Here is a 19,526-nt window from a genome sequence, read left to right as displayed (position 1 = left end):
GAACACCGACCTGCCACAGAGATAGTCCGCAATTCATCGCAGGGACCGACCACGGATGCCACGGCTATACAGCTCATGGAGAACGTGGACGTAGCTGACTGTGTCACATGCTCGTTTAATATCTAGGAAGGCTGCGACAGTGATGCGGTTTGAGGCTCGTTCGTGTTCCACGAAGTGGAACCGAAATGCCGACGTGTCGACGTGTCATCTGGGAAAAAAACTGTTCCACTTAGTCGAGACTCACCTCTCCATTTTTATTTCTTCTATTCGTCATCATCATCAAGACATCTAATGTTATTGTCTCGTCGGTTTATTTCTAGCACAGGTTCGAAGTTGTGGTCTGCTAAAGCGTCTACTGTGCTCGATCCGTGGCAAGATGTCTGCCGAACATATATCATTTCTTTGGGACCTGAGATATTTGGAAGCAATATTGTAGGTTGCGCATGCGGCGGCCACGGCGTCACATCATAGATGATTTTGGTGCAGAAGAGTGACACCAATAATTTGTGGTTTATTTCTGCTGTGCAAAGCACGCTTGGAAAATACGACATCCATGTTTTCACACGCCTACGCAGTTGCACGACCTTTTCAATCTGGAAGTGGTTTTTGCTGAAGGGAGAAGCTAACCTTCCCATCTTACCAGGATCATATCGCATCTCAGTGGCGCCATTTTCTCACGGACCACAGTTTATCATTCCGAGGTAGGACCTGTGTTCCATTGCGTTGTACAGACACGCTTCTTCAAAGCTGGGGCCGGGTTCTTAGGAAATTTGTCGAAGGTGGCATACGCAAAGACCAGGGACGTACGTTGTCGACTGTGGCCAGGAAAACGGCAATACGGGCACCCCGGCCTGTAGTTCCTAACAGTTCACGAGCTTGGCGTATGGTCAGCCAAAACACCATACAGCGGTCATTATGAGTTAGAAGTCAGCGTATAGCTACCAACTACGATTACTAACCTACTTGCACTGTCCAGCATTAATGTTATTGTTAAAGAAGGTGCCAGTGCACGCCCCCTTGCTGTCCCCTCGTGTTCTAGATTTTGGATATTCTCATGCTCACGCCCTCTGGCATCTTCTTTAAAAAGTTATCGTTCCTTCTCTTACATAATCCAATCTATTCAAGCTGCTGAGTAAGTGTATGTCAATGTTTCGAACAGGTTATTAGATTATTGTCAACAGCAATGATATGTGAATGCTATGTTTTTGGTTACCTTGGACTGCCACACAAGACTGTAAGGGTTCTTATAATTCAGTTTCTCCATTATGGCCACTGTCGTTGCAGCTACTTCTGTTGGGTATGGATCACCTCTATTCACCACCTGCAGTAAGTTCAAGATAAGATGATAAGAACTGATAAGATCTCCTGCGATCTCCTGCTTTCCAGAGGTCATACGTTCACTACGCAACAACACACAACTAGGGCCAGAAGGTCTCAGGGTGAACTCATTGCCGACACGTCGCGGGCTTATCCAACGGACTGTTCTGCAAAGCGTATTGGGCGCATGCTACTACTAGAGAGACTGGTGTCCGTCGTTTTTACGTAGAAAGTAGGATCACGTGACCCCCCCCCCCCCCCCCCCCCGGCCTGCTTCGACGCATGCAAGCGGGATGTGCATATTTCATTTAATATCACTATTTCGATGTTATTTCTTATTATGCTCGTTGTCTAGTGCCAACATTGAGCATTTTACCCTTTCTTGTAACGATAAGCAGCTTTTGCTGCTCAGCAAGCCTGCTTGATGATTGGTTCTTTCATGCAGCATGACCTGCGGATAGGTTCGCTAGACAGCAAAGATGCTGAACGGAAGAATAAAAAGACAGAAAGAAGGCCAAGAAACAACATGTACTTGCTAATAATAGGTATGCCCATGAGACGCTTAGTAACGACCAGTAATCATGATCATGTAGCTAGAAATTTCAGACGTACGTAGTTCACAAGGATTTCAGCAGGAATTTGAGTTCGCATTCATATATATATATATACATATATACGCCGTGGCCCCTCAAAGTCTCGGAGCTCGTGCGTATATGGTCCGAAAAATCAATTTCACATCGGACGAGCTGTTGATTGCACTCGAAGTCGTATCAATCAATTCGAAAGCTCGCACACGAGGCCAGAAGTTCAGATCAGCGAACGAAAACCACGGGAGATACACTGCCAATGCGGCGATCGAGCACGTGATCCTCGTTTCCGCGTCGCAGGACGCGCTTCGGACAGGGGCCGCCGCGACATGCTCTCGTGCCCAATAATCCGGCAAAAATCTATAAGATTTAGAAATTATTATTGACCTCTGTGCGTACCCCTTGACTTTTTTCTCGTGGCTATATTTTAAAAAGCCAAGTATACAACTCGGTTAATTGGAGCTTACAATAATTGACCAATAAGTACTGTACCAGTGTTACAGCAAAGATAAATAATAAAAAAAGTCACCTTCATAGGAAGAGAATGTGCCGAGAAAAGGAGAACGACTTGACCCCGCACTTCCTCAGGAAATGTATCCAGCTCTGCTTTAATCAAGCAAGCAAACGACTGGAAAGACATAACGACAGCTACAGTATTGGAGAGTGACACAGTCCTGCTTACCAACATACTTAATAAAAAAACCTGCTACATGACAGAAAAGCAGCATAAAACGTGTGTACCTCAATCAGTCCACTGTGCACAGGCCACCTGTCAATTACTGTCCACTTCCCAGTAGCCTTGCGGTTTTCATAAAACCGCGCTATGGCATTCAAATTGCTTCCATTTGTGCAGCAGCTGTATTGAGCATACTGTGAGAACAGCACTGTATTTTCTGCACCATCCCTGCACGAATCACATTTGTCTTTAGTATCGTTTTTCAGCGTGAACCAAAAGTTAGAACACTGGCTCGCCAGTATAGGGGGGAACATAGACTAGTCATATGAATCGTGTGATACATATTATGCACCATAAGCATTGTCTAACAATATAAAAATACCAACACAATATAAAATACATAATTTTGAATTAATTCGCAGTTTTTATGTCGCGGGACAACTATGATGGGGTTTGTGGATTGATTCTTCCCATCTGATTCTGTAACGCGCGACGAAATCTCAGCGCGCGTATTTAACGTCCCTCATGGAAGACTGCGTGTTTTCAACTTGTACCCTGCCACATAGTTGCTGGGGTCCTCAGTCGAGATCGAACCGGTTGTGATAGCTCGTCAGAAATACTGCGCGGGCTGTCAGTACTGTTTTGGCGAACTCCCCAGTACCTTCTCAACGCTGAACAGTCAATGGCCTAAGGCGTTCTTCAATGTTTGCCGACTAGAGTTGAAGCGTCAGCAGGTGTGTGTCTATAGTACGCGCTCTGTGTCCTCCAGGGTTCCGCATGTTGAACAATAGACGATTTCAGGAAATCCCAGTGCTCCTTGCGCACGCGTTGCATCCTGGGAGATTATTGTCATGAGGAAGGGAGAACAGTCCTTCACTTTCGTCTTCGCTGACCTTGACATCTCGTGGACAACGGGTCAAGAGAGGAGAAATCGAAACAGTTTGTAGACCTTCTCCTCCTTTCTGATAAGCAAGTTCCCACAGTTCAAAGCGGCGCTAAGCTCTCTGGGATTTTCTGAAGTCGTCTATTGGGCGAGCAAACGACACATATTACGGACTCTAGCGACGGTGGCAGGCAATAGGTGCAGTTGGGGTTGATTCGCGCGAGGAAGGAGGACGTGTTGCATGTCACCGCATATAGTCACATGTCTTTTGAGAGCCGATTTCGTAATGAGGTGCGCGAATAGTTTGCGTCAGATTCCGTGAAGTAAATTTTCTGAGTTGATCTTTTATGGTGTGCAATTCGAACAGCGTGGTCCGCCTGCTCGCTTCCACTGATACCGCAGTGTCACGGGATCAGGACGTTGTGGCCTTTTGTTACTGCAACGGATGAGACCCATTCTTCTTGTATTACTCTCAAGCTAAAGGCACCTTCCATTCCGCGAAGGAGGATTTTTACACCTTAGTGCGCCTTGAAGACCTAGAAGCAGTGTGTAAAACCTACTTTTCAATCTGTAGCAAGCTGTCTTCCGAGAGAGGATCAGCGTAACGGAATCCAACATAATGCTTGTGAGGTCCTGGGAACATATTGAATGTACGGTTATTGAATCATGAAATGAAGCACGTGGAGATATATGTTTCCTGCTCTGATTGGTACACTCTAGGCATATTATTTTGTGACAAATTGAACTTCGGACGGTGGTGGCCCAGCCCAGATAGAGTTTTGTAGCAGTTTTTGGAGCAGCGAGAAGGTCTCGTTTTGGTAACGTCTCGCTTTGGAGTAACTTTTTATCAGATTTTGCAACTTGGAGCAATGCTCAAGAAGCACAAACATACTACTGGAGTCATTCAGTACAGCTTCTAGTGGTACCGGAGCGCAGCCATGTAGACCCTATGTTAAACGTTGCACGAAAGGAAAGACGTTTGCGAGAACCATTTTATTTATGCTTACACTTATTATTTACGAAGTAGAACAGCACCTCTCAATTCTAAACGTGCTAGCCACGGTACAGCTCCCTTCTGCTGACAAAATGTGACCGCTGTCCACATCTTCAAAGCTTTTGTACCCCAACCCCGATGGAGATGCACGACTTGAGCCAACCTCTTCTTCCAAATGCTTCCGCAAAGTTTCTGCATTAGTGACGTCACCACTGCCCTGTGGACCGGCAAGTTTAACATTCATTCCCCCCGATGCCTCAGATTCTCTCAGCATATCAATATCTTGCTGGCCCATTCATCATCATACCTTCGCAAATAAGCCTTCACCTGTTGCAATCCACTGACGCGTGCGATAAACAATGCAGCACGACCTTCAAGCAAACGTTTGCCGTCACTGTACCCCACTCAGGGTCAGAATTATCATAAGGGAGAAAGAAACACATTGATAACAGCTGCACCAGGATGAGAGAGGTGAGATATGGCATAATTGCACTGTTCGCTAAAAAGGCGTACTGTTGTTTGAGACCCCTTCATGCAACACAGATGAACGAAGCCATTATTGAAGCCCAGAATCATAAAAGCTCCGCCCTCGAAAGTCAAGATTATTACGACGTTGCACCGCATATCACAGCAAAGACTCGCTTTACTTTTATTTCATATAATAATTCGGTCCGTCAGAACCGAATGAACATTTAAACCTAGTGTTCACGCACTAAACGAAACTACACGACATGTGAGAAAGCTAAACCGGCGCTTCTACTTTTGGATGTAGTTCCGTATCGGGGCCACCGGTTTCAAACCAAAATAAAAAGAAACACGAAAACAAATGTTCTTCCCTGAAATAAACTATAATGAACATCGAACATGAAACCTATGAACCTATGAAAATAAAATTTTTATTGCAGCAATCTTCACGACGATCCGCCATGTTTGCTGAGGAGGCAGAATGCAGATAGCCCTGTCCGCTGGCGCGCCAGTGACCTTCCGCCGCTCGTCTGTCTGTCGTCCCGAAGTTTGAGCCACTAGTCGACTACCGACGTTTTTTTTTTTTAAATTCCGTGTTAGCGCCGCGAAGCGGCTGTGTCTATGAGAGCGGCGTACAGACGTGGACAGATGGTGAGAGGACAGCAGGAAGGAGCGGGGGACAGGGGGGGGTTAGTACGCGTCCTGGGCCGACTTCAGGGGGAACTGTGCGACATTCGTCGGGAAAGTCTTCGGAAAACCCAGGGAAAGCCTCAGACAGCACAGGCAGTGACAGGATTCGAACCCGTGCCACCTCCCAGTCTCGGCGTGGAAAGCGATCGCCCTAACCACTATGCCAGGGGAACTGGCGACTGCCGACGTGCTTTGCGCGTTTTATGTATGGGTACGTGGGGAACTTAAATTCGGTTTTCTGCTCTTCAATTCCTCCTTGAAGATAACACCCGTGCCACACGGAGAACGAGGAATCTGGAGTCAAAGGCCTTTAAAACAGAGAGTCGAACAGAAACGTTTATCGGTTCGGTTCGGGTCTAGGTTCGACGATAAAGGTTCGCTTCAGCTCCGGAAGGCAATTATAATGGTTCGAACCGTTTTTTTTTTCGAAACGGTTCGGTTCATGAACCGGTTCAGGTGCCACGGGTGGGAATGAAGCACAACAGGCAGGTTAAAGTACACTTCCGCTTGTGTGGCACAGTACTTGAAGTGGACAGGAAGGCGTCAACGGTCGTTCAACATTTTGAAAGATTTTGCGCGATATGGGGGGGGGGGGGAGGAGGAAGACAAGATCAGTGGTGGTTACGACAGCATAATCATGAATTATCAGTTTGGCTTGACTGCCCCAGCACGTAGCCCATGTCGCGGTGGTTAACAAACCCAACAAGCTGTTTGCAGAATCTCGGCGGGAATGTAACAGTCAACCAAGCATGCTACCTTAGCCTAAGTCATTTAAGCCATTGAAATTATTGATTACCAGTCAGTAGACGCGAATACACGTTAAGCAGCGAGCTACGCTTCATGGTAGTTTGATTGGCTCATCTTAGCTCCCCAGCACTGGGGATTTTAGCGTTTTTAATTAATTTGCATCGGAACGTTGCGATTCTGAGCCCGGGGTCTTTGTGTAAAAGGCGCGTTATCGTGTTATCACTGACCGCCGTCGTGCTACCATGTCGCCGTACAATGAAGTGTATGCGGAACGACAGAGCACGGGCAAGGGCAAGTGCAAACAGAGAGCTCGACCCATTTTCGACCCATTGGCGACTCTTAAATACGATGTCAGTGTGTGGTTGTTTTTTCCTCTTTTATTTTAAATGCATAAAGAAAACCATGGACCAGCATGAGGGTGACTGACCCTTTACTTTGTAAGGGGCTTATGTAAGTTCGCACGCGTTACGTGTCAGCGATCAGTTCTGCAGTTAGGGTTGACACCCTGTATAGCTGAGGCTGATTAGTATATTATTATAATATATGCCGCTTTATGAATGTTACCCAAAACTGTCGTTCATCCCTAATCCTAATGTAATATTTATGTATATGTCTTAGACATTAGTAGTCATAATAGTTTTAGGTTACCATCTTTATTGTTGTCATTTCGCGACCCCAGCAAATCCACAGCATTCCTGCAGGGACGACTTTTTCTGCAAGCAACAGGAAGGCTACGGAGGTATAAAAGAAGAAGAAAAAAGACGAAAAAAGTAGTGTTTATGTTAATGCACAACATGCAAAGTTCCGCCCTTAGTTCCGTATGAACGGCTATTCGAACCGGTCACCGGTATTTTTTTAACGGTTCAGTTCCGGTTCAGCTCCAAGATGGCGTCGACTGTTTCGGTCCGGTTCAGTTCCGGTTCGGCAAAAAATAACGGTTAATAACGGTTTTCGGATCGGGTTCGGTTCGACTCTCTGCTTTAAAATTCTCGAACGCTATAGAGCTCAAAGGATCTGTGCCGCAGCTATACGAGGCCGCTTTGGACGGCAGCTCCAACATTTTTTCCGCGAGGAAGACACGGCGCGAACGCCTCAAGGTTTCGTTTTCGTGGTCCAGTGAACAATGAACGCAAAAAAGCACACTAAGGAAGTAAAACCCTCAAGCACTTTTTCAAAATCCGTACGGATACCAGAGAACACCTGTCTTTTCACTCCATGCACCAATACCTGTTGATGGCAGGCTTAGATATCTCGTGGGAGAAGAGAGACGTTATCGCCTTCACGTGAAAGAACATGCTTTCATATCGTCTTTCTGTGGCTGGACAACAGCACCAGTACTCGACCCCATGCAAGTTCTTGGGTGTTACGCTGGACTCTCGACTCTCGTGGAGAAGACGTATAGCGGGCCTAGAGGCGAAACTCTCCAGGGGCATTGCTGTAGTTCGACACATTGCTGCTCTCAGGTGGGACTGCGATGCGCGATCTCTCTTGGCCATTCATCCTGCCCTGGTACGTGGTCCGCTCCTATACAGTCTGCCAGTACTACACGGGATCTCACCATCCCCCGAGTCTAAGCTTCAGTGTCGTCTGGCACGTAGCCTTCGTGTGTGTCTGGGCGTGCCAAGACCAGCGGATACTCGCTTGGTCATGGCAGAAGCGAGAGAGACTCAGCTTGTTATCCAGCGCTTTAATGAGACGAACCATCACTATCTCCGTTTTTTGACCCATCACCGGCGGCATCCTTGATTACAGAAGCTTTCCCGCCGCAGAAATAACAAGTTCTGGTCCTGCATTTAACAGCTGAAGCCTGACCTGCCACGTTTTCAAGTTGAGCCCCAGATTCGTTCAACTCCACCTTAGCCCCTCGCTCTAATATGGGCTTCGCTATTCGTTCCTGGGCTGCAGCGAAGGAATGATGCTGCTGCAGGTGTGTCCAAGGCGCTCAAAATTGGATATGATGAGCGACCTGTATGCATGCTTTATTTCTGTTTTTACGGACGGCTCAACCACAAAAATCAGCTCCGCATGCGCCTATGTTATTCCTTCCGATAACATAACTGGTATCTCCCGTCTCTCGAACCCGACGTCGTCAGCATGTGCTGAGGTGCATGCTTTGCTCTTTGCCATGCGCAAGATTCGGCAGTGTTAGGTTCGACCATGGGTTTTCTACACAGACTCAAAGGCTGCACTCCAATGCCTCGCAACAATGGGCTTTCGCGGTCCTCTAGTGTCAATTGTTGCTGATGTGCTTGAATCCTTCAAGGAGCTGCTGAACATGGGCCACTGTATAATATTGCAGTGGGTACCTGGTCATGTGGGCATACCCGGCAATGACGAGGCTGACCAGGCTGCCTTACGGGGTCATCAGATACCTTCAGCCCACTCTATATCATCTTGCCCAAAGGTGACAGTCGGGCCCTTATCCGTGCTATCTCTGCAGACAAGACGAGATCACAGTGGCTGCATGACATATGACACCCTACTCTATGCTCCACGCAGTGGATCCGTCTCTCTCTGTGTCGCTTCCTCATCGCCATCTGCGAGACTACGCTTCTCTTCTTCGCCGTATGCGGCTGAATGTTGCATTTACCCCAGTTATGAGGCAGCGCCTTGGCCCTGTCCCATCGGACCTTTGTGCATCATGCAATGTGCGCGCTGACATGCACCACCTACTTATGGACTGCCCTGTCTACCAGCGGGAGCGCGAGACCTTGCAGCACGGAATGCATGCAATCGACCACAACCCCTTTACCACAGGCAAGGAGCTGGGCCCCTGGTCTTTATTTTTTTTTTGCGTGTGTGTTTATTTTGAGATTATTTCTTTTCTTTTTTTGAATAGCAAGTCGGCATTAGCCTGGTTGACATTTACATTTTTCTTTCTTTTCATTCTATTAAACATATCCCCCCCCCCCATGTCCAGTAGCGTTCATATGCACCAAGGTCTCCGTCACCTTTGGGATTTCCTGTCATCAACAGGCCTCTCCACCCTGCTTTGATCACCTGAATCCTCATCTCCATCATCATCTCTCACTATCTACAAATGGCACTGGGGCATCGCACAGCCTGCTGGCTGGCATCAGCCCCATCTCATCACTATCTCGTTATGTGTGTGTTCACTTGAAAGCTGGTGTAAATCCTACATTAAGTATCACACGGTGGAAGACTGCGGTAAAAGAGCGTGACATTCGGTGGAGAAGAGCAAGGGAGGGATATATTTATTAGAACGAAGGAAAACAAGGAGGAAATGTCACCCAAACGGTATGTCGGCTTCCGCAAAATTCGGCAAAAAAAAATATATATATCCGCAAAAAGAAAAAGAAAATAATTCCGAAATAAACGATAAACTAACAAAAGGTGAAAGAAGGGTGAGATAGATTAAAGACAAAAGATTTAAAAAAGCGTGGTGAATCCGACGGAAAAGCGTTAGCATTAAAACTTAAAAATCCATTTGGAACTCCCCTTCACAACGCTACACGTTCCTTCAACGACACTTCACAAACGTTACACAACCCTTCACACGACCCTACACAACGCTAACGCACAGCATCCGCGGACAAACGAGCCTTTCGAGCTTCCTCCGACTCAGCTTGGCGACGCCGCCTCGCAGTTTCTGCTCTTTCGCCGATGCTCATACGCACAGCTTTCATAACCCATGGCGCGACCACGCTGACACGTCTGAACCTGTCGACCAGCACAACTGCACAGGCCGGTGCGCAAGCCGTATATTAAATGGGAGTCTGGCCATTAATGGACCATGCCTATATATGAAGCTTCAGCTTTCTGGCCAATGATATCTTGAAATATGGAACACTATCAATCAACCTATCCTCACTATTTGTCCCCGTATCCAACATGGGCAGCGCCATTTTGGGTGGCATTTGGGCGCCATTTTGGGTGGCTCTCGCGATCTGTAAAACTAGTGGATTTTTGGTGCAAATTTGATGGACGCCACCTAGGCTGCGCAAGGCACATCGGGCAGTGATTTTCCCAGAAATTCACTGCTGGGGAGGAGGAGGGGGGGGTGCCGAGCTTTCAGGGGGGGGGGGAGGTTATGCTTGGTGAAGGTTCCATTTACGGATTTTTTCTTAGACACGGAAAGAATCGTGGCACAGTGGTGACATATCTGCACAGCTTTCCCATATTTTATTTGTACATGTTATTACATTAGAACACAGTACAGTATAATACAGATTCATTATGAACGGCATTTCAACATTAAGATGCACAATCACACGACCGACAAAGAAAAAAGACTAGCACCTTGTCTCACGAAGCTCAATGAATACCTAGCAACCAACGGTGAAAACCTTAGACGAAAAAAGCAGAATACCTTGCTTGATTGAGTTGGGCGCAAATGGTTTTGATCACCCCCACTGAGTTTGCGTGCCCGCACACATTTTTGCTTGTATATGCGTGCAATTAATGCATTGAACAGTCACTTTCAAATGATTTTGGAAAAATGCATGGTACGATCATCTGCATGACTGTGGTCCTACAGCCCAAGTTTGACAGTACAGGATGTAATTTGCTGCGCCGGACTCACTACCAGAACGTATTGGTGGCCGAACTGGGTGGGGTCACCTGAGAAATTTCAGGGAGGGTGTTGCAAAAATGCAGGGAGGGTGTACACCCCCGCCCCCCCTGGGGGTGTGTGTGGGGAAATCCCTGACATCGGGAATTGTCGTCTGCTTCCGTCGTTGTACTGCTGCCGGCGCAACCACTTGCTGGTACACAACCTGTCATCTGTACGATTTTTTTAACTTATCTACATGAAGAGTTGGAATAAAAAAGGCAAGAATGTTTATATTCATAACGTAATTAAATTCAAAATTGTACAGCACAGTGCTGTTTTTGTTATGATTTCGTTGTGATGGCAGTGTTCACTAGGCCTAACACCGACGACCGATTTTCGGTTAGAAATCGATAGCGGAGCATCAGTTGAAATTCATTTTACAGAAACGTATATGAGGATGTAGATCTGCAGCGTAAAATCAGAGTACTCTGTGAAATTCTTGTGTCACGAAATTCCCGCTTCGCGGTGTTTGTTTTCGTCGCCATTTTGTGTGGCAGTAAGGTGTCATGGTGACCCAAGTGGTAAAAAGCAAACCACCCAGAGGCACGGAACTGTGATTGACAGGTTGAGCCTCTTTTTGCGACTCCTCCCAATGGTCAGATTCATTTTTGATATACGGCTCTGCGTCGTGCGTTCTCCGCGCGCCCTCTCCTTCCATCCTTCCCGCTCCACTCACAACGCATGCGCGCCGCGCCGTGGCTACAGACAGACCACGCCGCGATTCTTGCGTACCGAGAACTCTAATGCTCTCGCATTAAAAAGACGAGGGTAATGTTTATGGGGGTGAGAGGTGAGGGTGTGGCACTGACGAATGAAATGACAAGACTTGAGTTCACAGGTTGTGCATGAGACCTGTGTCGCTGAGGAACGTCAACACTACTTTGGTCACAGACCGCTGTGTGGAATGTCGAATACTGGGCGGAGCAGAGTGACCAGAGAAAAGTCTGTGCACCGCAGCTCGAGTAGGGGTCGTCGGAGGGTGCCTCGAGGGGTGCCGAATCTGCGGCTGTCGAGGAGAAGATGTGAAATATCAGCTTCAACAGCACAAGTAGGGCATCTGGGCGAGTGGAGAAGACTTATTTTATAGACGCTTCTCGACGAGAGCAGTGGTGTGTGTCAACGAAATCCATCAACGGGTCAATGAACCGGAGATGATCGTCTAATCGGACAGCACCCTCTTGAGACTGCCGAGAGCCGCTGTGGCGGATTCGGCGTATTTGTAATCGACATGCTGAGGCCGAAAGTGCATGGTAGTCGTATTGCCAACTGTAGGATGGGACAAGCGAAAGCTTGCCCACATCACATTTCAAAGATAGTAGTGAACAGTTATTGAAGGTGACGTCCCCATGCACCCGACGTGCTAAGGCGTCTGCGCAGGTGTTTCCGTGCAGTCCCGTGTGACCGGGTACCCATTGGAAATACACGCGATGACGCTAGGATAGAAGCCGTTTGTATGCTCCGATTATCATGGTGTCTAGGCCACCGATTGTTCTGGTACAATAATTTGAAAGAATCTCTAGCGCCACCTTAATGTCCGTGAACACGGTCCACGCTCCAGGCGCTGAGCCCGCCATGTGGTTCAACGCGGTCAGTATGGCGAACAGCTTCGACTCGGTAGATGACGTTTCTTAGGGAAGTTTCTGCGTCACTTCAAGGTTTTCATGTGGGATATATAAGACTGCTGTTGATCCGCCTTGAGACACTGATCCATCGGTGTACAGAGGGAGTTGTTGAGAGTAAGCTGAGCTGGGGTGCTCCAGTGTAATTTGATGAGCAATAACGGGAGGTACAGAGCTTTTCTTCAGATGACCTGGAGTGTGGTCACATACACGAGGCCTGCGAAGAGTCCACATTGGCGGGGCACAGGAACGCACTGATGCTGTGGTGGGGAGGCACACTTTCAGGTGGTCAACAACGCTGCTAAAGCTAGAGTCCGGACAAGAGTAAGGGGCAATGTGAGATCCAGGAATTTTCCAATCATCCCCTCTATTAATGCCCTCGAAATCTTGCAACACCTTCAAGATGCCTACCAGAAAGGAAAAAAAAAAAAAAAGTCAGAATAGCAGCAAATATGGGTGTTACACCCCCCCCCCCCCCCCGCACCACCCTACGGGACACCAACACTCCCTCGGGACGAAATTACTGGGAATATCGCTGGTGGGATCTACGGCGTAAAGAAGAGAGCTGATGGTGATGTCGTGTTACCATTGAGACAGGATCCTGTGGATGGTGAGGGTCGAAACGAGGTACCCCCCCCCCTTCGAGACAGTATTATTCGGACACGTTCCGTGTGCTGTTGTGCGCCTAAAATGCTCTTCGGACTGCGTCCCCGTTTCAACTAATGCCTACACGGCCCGGTATTAACTGGAATGCGATAGAGTGGTCTTGTGAACCCGCCTTCTTGTAGGCTTGCAGGATTGCAATGACAACAGGGCTGAGAGAGTCACGATGTCCCACGTTTGCATGTCACACTGCAGCGCCAGAGCGGAGTTTTCACAAATTTTTTTGCATAACGAAATGACATAAATTTCAGCGTACGTCGAATATATCTTATGTAAAAGGCGATGACAAGTTGATATTAAACCGGAGTGAATTACAAAGACGGAGGGCGAACTTCCCTGTCAGGAAGGTCCGTCTGTGAAAAGCGCTGTGGAAGCCGTGGTGATGTTCACTGATCATATTCAGCGTGAGCTGCTTAGTCACGCACGCTACAACGTCTCCTTTGTTCTTAAAATGGTGCTGAGAAAGTCAAAGGAGGAGTGCTGGGTGGTGTCGGGTTCCCAAAAAAGCTGGGCGCGCTAGGCTTCAGCTGTGTAACAAGTGCACGTGCCTTGCAGTGATAGCGTCTGCGGATCTTAGAGATTAAAGGAGCCATGAACTGTACCAAGCGAGCCCGCCGACTGTGTCGGCTCCAAACGGCGATTTCAACGTGTTGTCTGTGACACATTTTGTATAGGTGAATTTGACATATCTTCAGCACATAGCATGCTCCTAGCCAACCATCATCCCGAATGACAATGTTCTCGACCATGATTTGTTGATAACGAGAGGCGGAGCCTATTATGTATCTATTATGCGCGGCCACAAAATGGGCTACGCCTCCAGTCTTCAACAAATCGGGGACGAAAACGTTGTCATTCGGGATGATGGTTGGCTAGGAGCGTGACATGTAGTGAAGTTCATCTTGAAGAGTGTAAAGCAGAACGTTATGTGTACCTCCGGGTTCGCGTCTAATTGGGTGCTACAATTCTTCAGATGACGTAACGATGGATAGGGGTATCTGGACGGCGGTGCGTGTACTCGGCCGAATACGAAAGAGAGTGCGTTTTTGTATTAATGCTGCACAAGTTATGAAGGAGAAGAATTGAACAATAGATTATAAATAGAATTACGAAGCGTAGAACAACAATATTACATCTATTAAACCTGTAACTAAATACATGCAGATAGGAGTTCTTACCTCCTTTAACGGTTGCCGCCGATGGTTGGCTGCAAGGCGGAAGTATTGCCGACACGTTTTACCGCGGCGAAGGGCGTCCAACGGGGCTTCCTTCGCTTCAGCAATGGCCATACGAATCTTTGTCACTCGGGGGACTCATACGCACATGCAGAGACTTAGCGCGGAAAAAGGGACTGCAGGTTATGGTCTGACGAAGGTGGGAGATTATTGAACATAGGCAAGCTGTAGCACGCAGGTGACCCACGTGCCAGTGCCCAGCGTACAGCCAAAAGCGACGTCGTGCCACCGCCCCACCCCAATATCTGCTAAATGCCAGACCCGCAATCCAGCGGCGGACCATGACTTTCAAGCTCGTAATATGCTTCCCTCAAGATAACCCTGCGTCTATAGTCACACCGAGGATTCGATGAGAAGATACATGCGTCAACTGTGCGTCAGCAATGAACGTTGGGAGCAGAGGCGGAGAGTTTTCATTTTCCCAGGGGGGGCAAGGGCGCACCGCGAAATAAGTACTCTGGCGGGGGGGGGGGGGATATGTTTATTAAGAAAAAAAGAAAGGTAAGCCAGATGGATGTCGGTGTGTTATCCAAGAAAAGAGTGAAATGGGGAAGACAAAAAAAGCAAAGAAAAAAGAAAGCAAAAGAAAACAAAAAGAAGGAAAGAAAAGGAAAATAAAAATGAAGAACACAAAACTAAAGCTGAAGAATCACACACTCTGGCGGGATCTTATGATGTATGCAGAACTGGTATAAAAATAAGAGGAAGGAAGAACAGAAAAACGAGAAAAAAAACAGAGAACGTAAACAGTGAACATGTGCACAACTGAAGGCATTACGCCTTTGAAAAGTGACTGCAAAGGGAAAAAAATGCATTGAATCCTCGGTGTTTGACCCGAAATGCGCGCAATATTATGAATATATGGTCAATGAAATGGAGCAGCGGGAGTTGAACCCGCTCCCAACGGATATGCGTTCCGAAGATTCTACCGTTACACCTCACTGGCAACTGCTGGTACCTTTCCGACTGCTTCGTTTCATTGATCTGATTGCTTTGGGCGAAATTCAGGCCATGTGTTGTGTCATCCTCTGTGTTTCTTCGCCTCACTTTCTACTGTGATAATGAGTATGGTGGGCGGATACATATTTTACAAATTGCAAGATGCATTTTTGGGGTTGGTGTCTCTTCGCTCTTTTGACCCGGGCGCGCCGAGCCCCAAAGGTTGGTGTCAGTCTCTTAGCGGGACTTCCCGGGGGAGGCGGCGCCCCCCCTAGTTCATGTTCCGGGGGGGCAAGGGCCCCCGCGCCCCCCCGCAGTCGGCGCCTATGGTTGGGAGGGTCGCATGTTCCTTCTCATAAACGGGAGTTCCACTGACTTTTAGTCGAGATGTCTATGCCGCCTTTGTGAGGTAATGCTCAACGGCGTTCAAGGCGTGTTATAGGTGACTGTGGATAGCAGGACGGGATTTGCCACCGGTCCAAATACAAATATCGTCAGCATAGATTGAAATAGACAGATTCCTAGAATGCAGTACGGAGGCGTTGCTCACGGCGTGTAAACGCGTTTACCGTCAAGAAATACAGCCACCAACTGTCTTCTTATGCGCCTTTGCTTCTTCCATCGACGAGATTAAGTCAAGGACCGAATCTATGGCAGATCTGTGCCGGCGGAATCCTGCAATTTCCTTGGGGAAGAAGGAGCACCTTCGAGACACCACTCGATTGTGTGAAGGACCATGCGTTCGAGCAACTCGTCGAGGAAGCTGGTCAGCCCTATTGGCCTAAAAGGGGAGAGCTGCGACGGTGGTCCACCCGGCTTCAGTAGTGGAATACTTAACTCATATTTTTGGTCAATTTGTCCCTTTGGGCGCACATATCCATACGGCACAAATGGCACAGCTGGGCCACCCAGTTACAAAGAGGGTTCCCAGATTTGGCTACTTTCTGACTGTCGTAGCGCCAAATTTCGGCAATGGCGACTTGGCTATTTTCTGGCTACTTATATGGATACACTGTGCACCAACATCGGGGTAGTTTTCTATAGTGCACTACATAATGCCGAAGTCGGGGGCGAATTCAGACCCTCAGTTTGGGAGGGGCGGTTTCTTTGTCGGAGCACGTAGTGGGGGAGGGGTGAGAGAGAAATCCAATGTATAAACTGACGTTTTGGGGGGGGCGTTCACCCAACCGCCCCCCCCTCTTGGGTCCGCCACTGGCCGATGTTCGAACAATGCATTCGTTCCTGTTTCCCTTGACCATTGGTGACTTCTCAGGATTTCGACCTGGCAACCCTGGTTAGAAAGGCGTATTCAGCAAGTTTCAGTAACGGCGTTGAATATTTGCGGTACAGTCAGAAGAATATTGCATGGCTGTTTTTTTCTTTTTTTTTTTTTTGTAGTACTCAACCAAATAGCAACAAGTTTCATGGAGCATGCTACGGACCAGGGTTGCGGAATGGGATCACCCATTCCATTCCAATTCCATTCCGAGGAATGGAGATTTGTGATAATTCCATTCCTTTCAATTCCTCGGAATGAAAAGGTATGGCCAATTCCCACTCCTGGAATGGCTTGGCAACCCCATTCCATTCCATGAAAGAAAAGGGACCGGTAACCGTGCTGGGTAGCCCAGCAGTGCTGTAGATGAGACTGACATTACCCATCACGGAAAAAGGAAAAAGACAAGGTTATTTCGCCCTTGACCGTGTGGCGCCCAGACCAGTCCATTCCAATTCCATTCCGCCTGCGAAAAAAATACCTAATTCCATTCCATTCTTAGGACAGTTTCCGCCATTCCATTCCAATTCCATTCCGGGCTCTGATAAATTTGGAATGATTCCGGAATCATTCCAACCCCGGAGTGGCAACTCCGCAACCCTGCTACGGACGGTAATCGCTAGGTAACTAGAAGCGATAAAGGGTCACTGTGCAATATAGAGAAAAAACAAACAAGCATAATTTTTCTTCGTATTATCAACGTCGCTCAAAGTCACAATATGGGAAATACAAATGCTGCCAATGCACCTGTGCCTTTTTGAGTAATACGCTTCGCGAGGAGCAACATGTCATGCCGAGCGTTCGCCGTGCGTTCGTCTCCAAACAACGGCCTTTCGGGTATGATGACCTCCCCATTCTAGCTCGCCATATAGGGAATTCAGCTGGTCGTTTCCGTGCAGTGCCGTATAGTATAGTGTAGTATAGCGTAGCGTAGTGTACCAGTGTGTGTGTGGGGGGGGGGCGGGGGGTGTCGAGGTAGCTTGCAGTTGTTGGCCGCACTCAAGTGGGCATCGTCATGACTTTAGAAGAAAAAAAAGGAAAGTGGGAGAGTGGAGTTGAGGACTTCAAAGTGATGCATAGGCAGGATAACCGATACTGATGGGACGGAGGCACACTGTAGGTGAGAGGTGCACTATAGAGTGGTCTTTCCGCTAGGCCCGTTTCTTGAAGAAAGCGCACGAGGCCGCGAGTTTTTGAAAGTCGTTCCGCACAAGAACCTTCGGGGAAGAGGACGTCCGTCAGTATACCAGGCCTGGCGTGGGGAAGGTGAGTCTCCCGCATATAGTATGGTATGCACGGCATTCTGTCAGGATATGCGCAATAGTCTCCGGATGATTACAGTGTCCGCAACTGATCCCGTGCGTAATCGATGGAGCATTGTCTGCATACCACGGGGAAGATCTTTCGTGGGAAGAGAGGGTAGGTGATTCTGCATGATGTCCTGTATGCCAGGATGATGCACCTCAACTAGCTTTTTGACGACCATGTGGCTGTCAGTGTCGGCCGGGACTGGTAAGGACGGGCTGCAGCTGTGGTGTGCTGAGGAAGCTAGCTGGTCCGCTCGTTCGTTGCCTCTGATGCCGACATGAGACGGGATCCATTGGAGCGTAAGCTCACCTCCGGTTAGCCTATGCTGGGCACAGGACATCCTTATACATCGGGCTAGGATGCTACCACACATAGGGTTCATCACGTTGTTGAGGGCACTTCTGGAGTCCGTAAGCAAAACGGCCTTAGTTATTCCGGTGACTTGAACCGCAGCAGCTGCGTGTAACAAGGCCAGGAGTTGGGCTGTCGTAGATGAGATTGGGTAACGAACTGATTTCCCTTGCGAGGCCATGTTCATTGACGGGACGTAGTACGCGCTGGTAGCGCTCTCGGAACGGTGGTCAATGGAGCCATCCGTGAACACCAGAGCATGTGTGTGATAGGCGTCGCTTATCAGGTTCTCAGCCGCAATCCCGGCCACCAGGGGGCTGGACTCGCTCTTCTTCCGTAGACCCGGGATGTGAAGCGTTGTTGTGGGCACGAACTCCCGCCACGGCGGCGTAGGTGGACTAGCTGGGAGCCGAGGAAGAGCCCCCCTGTTGGCTAGAGAGCTGGTGGCACTAGCCAGGCGTCCTAGGGATGTGTGTGTCCTTTGTTCGAGGTCGGTGAGGAGGGAATGCTTGTTGATAGATGTTGATGCATTATCCAGAAACTGGAGTCCTTTGAGCTCAGAGTGGACACTAACAGGCTTTTCCTTAGCTTCCAGGTACGTTTGGGTGACGCTAGAGAAGGTTGGGAGACCAAGCGCAGTTCTTATTCCGGCGCGATGAAGGCGCTCAAGGGCCTGCCATTGTGTAGGCGCGAGGTCTACGTATGGTGCCACGTAGAGAATGCGTGACAAGGGCTTTGTGAAGGGTGAGCAATGACCGCGCATTGCAGCCCCATGATTTACCGCTGATTCTGCGAAGCAGGTTGAGCGTTTTATTTCCTTTGCAGATAGCCTCGTTCACTTGCTTAGACCAGCGTAGTGTGCTATCGATGGTGACACCAAGATATTTACATGACGCGCATCTTGGGATGGGAGTGTTGTTAATGCTGAGGCTTGGGAAGTCTTTGCCCACGTACTTTCGACGAGGAATGCAGACCATGCATTTTGACTTCTGTGGCGACGCTTCCAGCCCTCTCGCAAGCAGCGCTGCATTGAGCCCGTTCAAGGCAATATCAGCTGTGTCACGAACTTTCCCCTTGTCCGTTCCCACGATGCGGAGGCAGATGTCGTCCGCGTAGATGGTGAGATGAAGGGCGTACCAGTGTGGTTTAGCCTAGAAACGAACGATGAGCGAACAGAAACGCAATGCACGTTGGTTTGAAGCG

The 19,526-nt window shown here is 48.4% G+C and overlaps 1 protein-coding gene across 1 annotated transcript in view; it reads right to left on the bottom strand.

The window, feature by feature from the left end:
* LOC135385763 (ferrochelatase, mitochondrial-like) overlaps positions 1–19,526 on the bottom strand; it is a 37,284-nt gene that overhangs the window by 3,882 nt on the left and 13,876 nt on the right. The window contains exons 5-8 of the mRNA XM_064615264.1: positions 4,024–4,096; positions 2,646–2,808; positions 2,434–2,532; positions 1,214–1,321 (exon numbers count right to left, since the gene is read on the bottom strand). Of these exons, the coding sequence (XP_064471334.1) occupies positions 1,214–1,321; positions 2,434–2,532; positions 2,646–2,808; positions 4,024–4,096 (443 nt within the window). The remainder of the gene's footprint in view (positions 1–1,213; positions 1,322–2,433; positions 2,533–2,645; positions 2,809–4,023; positions 4,097–19,526) is intronic.

This window comes from Ornithodoros turicata, chromosome 2 (genome assembly GCF_037126465.1).
Source record: "Ornithodoros turicata isolate Travis chromosome 2, ASM3712646v1, whole genome shotgun sequence".
In the NCBI taxonomy this organism is placed as follows: Eukaryota; Metazoa; Arthropoda; class Arachnida; order Ixodida; family Argasidae; genus Ornithodoros; species Ornithodoros turicata.
The sequence above is the reverse complement of the archived record's forward strand: the minus strand, read 5'-3'. Positions and strand labels throughout refer to the sequence as shown.